The 4,676-nt window shown below is 45.3% G+C and overlaps 2 protein-coding genes across 2 annotated transcripts; one reads left to right on the top strand and one right to left on the bottom strand.

Annotated features, from left to right (window-relative positions):
* Window positions 1-315: 315 nt before the first annotated feature.
* On the top strand, window positions 316-2,663 carry iscua (iron-sulfur cluster assembly enzyme a). Its single transcript, XM_028578529.1, has 5 exons — window positions 316-489; window positions 701-814; window positions 895-1,005; window positions 1,095-1,173; window positions 2,047-2,663. Exons 1-5 carry the CDS (start codon window positions 391-393, stop codon window positions 2,136-2,138), a joined length of 495 nt encoding a protein of 164 aa, XP_028434330.1. The 5' UTR covers window positions 316-390; the 3' UTR covers window positions 2,139-2,663.
* Window positions 2,664-2,684: 21 nt separating this feature from the next.
* On the bottom strand, window positions 2,685-4,676 carry tmem119a (transmembrane protein 119a). The gene is made up of 2 exons (XM_028577865.1): window positions 4,559-4,676; window positions 2,685-4,042 (listed from the first exon to the last, which is right to left on the bottom strand). Exons 1-2 carry the CDS (start codon window positions 4,674-4,676, stop codon window positions 2,685-2,687), a joined length of 1,476 nt encoding a protein of 491 aa, XP_028433666.1.

The raw sequence follows: 4,676 nt of genomic DNA, 5'->3' as shown, positions 1-4,676 counted from the left end.
CCGTGTGTAATCTGCCTGTTGTATTAGTACAATAGTGGTTCTGTGTGCACATGAAGTCTCGAGAAATGAAACCTTTAGCGAACCAATTTGCTGGAAAGCTTAAATGTTTCATGATGTTCTGATTCTGATTCTGAAGCTTTATCTCGACATCACTACTGGTAACCTAACCTAACATCGTGAGAGGTGGAGTCGGTATAATACATCCATTGATGGAGTCTGTCCCTGAACAGCTAGTGCCTCTTGCAGGTGTAACGGCTACTGTTAGCCGCTAGTAGGGGCTCCTTCATCGCTGATACCCTGGTGACACCTTCCTTCTTCACTCGTCAACAAAATGTGGTAGTCCTCACTCGTACTCACTCGTTGATTTCCGTTCATCATCGGTAACCCAACATGGCGATTGCGTCTTTACGAATCTCCGCGTCCTCGCTGTTATTGAGCAGACGTTTATTCAGCCCTGAGCTGAATGCTCTCTGTTCATATCACAAAAAGGTAAACAATTACATGTGTTTTAAACTCGTAATATAACCAACCAGTTGTTTTGACAGTTAGCTACGTTAATTGTCCTTATAACGTTGCATTCATGGTGTTGTCTGACAGTAGGTAGCTAACCGTAGCTAAGTTTAACGTTACCAGCTATGTCCCATCTTTCTAACGCATAACAACCAATCATGTTCTCTTTGTTATTGTCACTTTCCAATAGGTGGTGGACCACTATGAAAACCCAAGAAATGTGGGAACTCTAGACAAAAACTCCAAGAACGTGGGAACTGGTTTGGTGGGTGCACCAGCCTGTGGTGATGTAATGAAGCTTCAGGTAAGTTGGGAGGTCAAATTCAGCTGTCAGGACTGTCAACTTATTGTACAACTAGGTGCTTGATCATATATCGTCTCCAGATCCAGGTGGACGAAAATGGCAAGATTATTGAAGCAAAGTTTAAGACATTTGGCTGCGGCTCAGCCATTGCCTCCAGCTCTCTAGCAACAGAGTGGGTGAAGGGGAAGTCGGTGAGTTTATTAATAGGAATGAAAGGGAAAAGAGAACAATGGCTTTATAAGTCCTGCTTTTTTTGGTGAAGTCTGTTTTCATCCGGTAGGTTGATGAAGCTCTGAAGATCAGGAACACAGACATTGCCAAAGAACTCTGCCTTCCTCCAGTCAAGCTTCATTGCTCCAGTAAGTTTAAAGTAATACAATTAAAGAATAGAAGCAGTGTAATGTTAACCTGACTCCGCCAGATGGATTGCTTCGCATTTGCTCCATATCCATCTGGGAACTTTCCGTTGGAGAACTTTTGGGAAGGGGCGGAAATACTGGTTAGCTGATTGGATGAACCATCTGTTTATCACCTATGTTGGTGATAGACGGGCCAAATCAACCAATCAGAGCCATGAAGCGTATGAAAATACAACTACAAGCCCGCCCCTGCTGCTGCTGCAGGCAAAGCATAGCTCGTTAGCTCAGCATGCAAGCAACATGTAAAGGAGGTAAAGGAGATTTGCCGTTTGTGTAACGAGAATTTAGGAATAAAAGGCACCATTTCAGGTTCCCGGACCATATTCCGAAAGAAGGATCCAAGAGAAAAAAAGCATTAGCGAGCGGCTAACAGAATTAGGGCTACCGCTGTCTGAAAATACTGGTTAGCTGATTGGATAAACCATCTGTCTATCACCACCTAACCCACCTCAAAACCAACGCTGATTGGCCCGGTCGTTTGGCTAACGGCTCCAAATTTTCTCTGCCTCAAGATGCCAGACTGATCTGCGAGTGGAAAACTGGAGCTCGCGAGATCAGGATGGTCTCACGAGGCTAGTGTAATGTGCTTGCTAACACAAGTCAGTGTTATTATCACACACAGCCTGAAAGCTTAATAAACATACAATGTCTCAGCAAGGTGTTGGTATATGAGCAACAAGAACACCTTCAATGCAGGTTTTCCTATAATTTGTAAACTGACCCTGGCTGTATATTTCTTGGTAAAATTAAAGCTTAAATGTGGTGCATTTCATGCTTAAAGCTTTTCTGAAAACCTCACTCCTTTTCTTTCAGTGCTTGCAGAAGATGCCATAAAGGCAGCGCTGTCAGACTACAGATTAAAACAACAGGACAAGAAGGAGGAGCGTGTACACGCCACCAGTTAATATCTTGTTATTAACTATCCATTATGTCTCAGTACCAGCCCTTTAAGGTTTTACTGCAGTGCTGTTTGGAAGATTGTTTACTAATACAACGTCAGGTATTGCACCCTCTTCTGGGAGTTTTATACTCTTTAACATTCTCTTTAAAATGGAAGGTGCTATTAGTAATCAGAAGTTTGTTATTAAATGCTGATTTTTGGAGTGGGAAGTTCATGTTGAATGTAGTGAATGAAGTCTGATCCTTAAATCTAAATCTGGAAAACTCAACATTGTTCTTACTTTGCAGTGCTCTCCTACACAGAACATAAATGAGATCATAAGTCGGATACTAAGTTGAGATGTGTTTTTCTTGTATATATATTTTGGTATTTGGCTTGATTGTATAAAATCACTGGTCCCACATGGTGGATTCAGTATGAACATGCATTTAGGTCGACAGCTAGAGTACACATACAAAAGCAATATACAGAGTATTGTATGAGACTTTGTACCCTATTGTGAGCCAAAATATTAAAAAAACCAAAAACATTTTCGGTGTGTCTGCCGTTGTCATTCACCAGATCCTACATCAAGCGGAGCCACCCTCTGTTGGTGCAGAAGTACCTTTTTCAGTACAAGCAGCACTGCCAGCATTAGGAGAACTAGTAATACACACAACACAGCGAGCAGAGAGAGGACCACTGCAGAGTCTTGTGTGAACGGCCGTGGGTCGGGAGTGGGCCAGGGTGCGTCTCTGTTTGTGGAGAGCAAAGATCGTGTCCCTTCAGCAGAGGTTGCATTAAGGTGAGGGGACCGACCTGTGATGTTGTCTCTGCAGTTCTGTTCCTTATCAGGGATAGAAGTAGTGGTTTTTAAATGTGGCGGGCTGACTGATTGTGTTTTATTTAGGGACAAACACTCCTCATAGGTAAGGGTCTCTAAAGAGTAGTGGTCAGTTAACACATGAGTCTTGTGAGCATCGTTGGAAAGAAGTCCAGCAGTGGTTTTCTGTGATACTCGCTTTGACAAGTTTCCCAAATACCTCTTGTTTTTAAACGGGCTTGGTCCCGTGGGCTTCGCTGTCAGCGTCTCTAGCTTTCTCTCCAGCGCGGAGTTGAAGTCCAGTTGCTGTGTCCTCTCATTTGGCTTCAGGAGACGAGGACAGATATCCATGACGGAGAGGTTCAGAAGCAGGCGGTGAGCAAAATGGACTGGCTCGCTGCACACCAGGTCGGTGGCCATCCTCAGCCTACCACTCAGCAGCCAGCGGTAAAGATACAAGATGTCACACTCGCACACCCACAGGTTGTTGGTGAGGTCCACCGATCTGAGACGTGGCAGGCTGTCAAAGGCACTCTCTGGGACTGACCGCAGGCAGTTGCTGTTGATCTTGAGGATCTGCAGGTTGACCAGGGCAGACAGCGAGGGCAGGTCCAGGACCGAGATGCAGTTTGCTGAGAGGTCTAAATGTGTCAGTGAAAGAGGAAGATTCACAGGGAGGCTTGTAAGCTTGTTCCCCTTCAGGGTCAGGACCTGCAGCTTGTTAAGACCCTGAAGTGCCCCGGGTTGGATGGCACGGATGCGGTTGTCCTCCAGGTCCAGGCGAGTGAGGTTCCCCAGTTGTCGCAGGGCGCCTGAGGTGATATAAGTGATGCGGTTTTCTTGCAGCAGCAGGGACTCCAGGCTGGGGGGCAGGCCGCGAGGGAAGCGGGCCAGCAGATTATGACGGAGGCTCAGCTCCTGCAGGTCAGAGAAGGGCCGGAGCAGGTGGTCAACGTTACAGAGCTGGTTTCTGGCCACAGATAGAGCCGAGGTACTCAGAGGGACAGAGCGAGGAAGTGACCTGAGACCCAGGGACTCACACAGAACCAGGAAACCTGGGCAAGGACAGCAGCAGCCAGGAGGACAGGGAGGTGGTATGAGGCAGGCTAGAGGACAGATGCAGAGAACCAGAAGGACACCACATCTGCACCAAAGCATGACTCACTGCCAGGAATAATGGAGGAGAGACGACCACATTTAGACACATTTCTTACTTATTTTAACTACAAAAAAAGGGGCACCACTTCTTAATAAAGCACCCTTTATAAAGGGTTTATACGTTGTAACTAATGGCTTTAATAATGGTTAATGAATCATTTGGTAATGCTGTAGAGATCAGACCGTAGTAAGAGGTTGGGAAAAATCTCCAGCATGAAACTTGCTTTGTGTTTTTACCTCAATTAATCAGGTAGACCGCTCTGAAAGGTAGACTGTTTGACCTCTGACCATATAAAAGAGAGCTGCAGGGGATCTGGACCAAAATCCAGTCATTAACAACCTATTAATATTTACTGCAGACCATGTATAAAGCCATTTTTGGCAACTTAAACCCCATATAAAGGGTGTCTTATTTGAACATGAGACCAATAACTAAAGAAATTAAAAAATGCCCAAGCACTTACTATTTTTCTCTTCCTGTATCATCTGCTCCTCCGAGGAAATGGGCAGGCCTGTCACTACATGGTCCTTACATGATCCGCCATCCACCGCTGCTGTTGAGAATTCCCGACAGATGCTCAT

The sequence above is a fragment of the Perca flavescens genome, chromosome 5 (assembly GCF_004354835.1).
Source record: "Perca flavescens isolate YP-PL-M2 chromosome 5, PFLA_1.0, whole genome shotgun sequence".
Lineage (NCBI taxonomy): Eukaryota > Metazoa > Chordata > Actinopteri > Perciformes > Percidae > Perca > Perca flavescens.
The sequence above is the reverse complement of the archived record's forward strand: the minus strand, read 5'-3'. Positions and strand labels throughout refer to the sequence as shown.

Bases quoted from the DNA above. Each gene is read 5' to 3' on its own strand.
- tmem119a (XM_028577865.1), bottom strand. From the start codon at position 4,676: ATGAGCATCTGTCGGGAATTCTCAACAGCAGCGGTGGATGGCGGATCA. The intron at 4,043-4,558 runs GTAAGTGCTTGG...TCTGTCCTCTAG, and splicing joins GATACAGGAAGAGAAAAATA to CCTGCCTCATACCACCTCCC.
- iscua (XM_028578529.1), top strand. From the start codon at position 391: ATGGCGATTGCGTCTTTACGAATCTCCGCGTCCTCGCTGTTATTGAGC. The intron at 490-700 runs GTAAACAATTAC...ACTTTCCAATAG, and splicing joins TCTGTTCATATCACAAAAAG to GTGGTGGACCACTATGAAAA. The intron at 1,174-2,046 runs GTAAGTTTAAAG...CTTTTCTTTCAG, and splicing joins AGTCAAGCTTCATTGCTCCA to TGCTTGCAGAAGATGCCATA.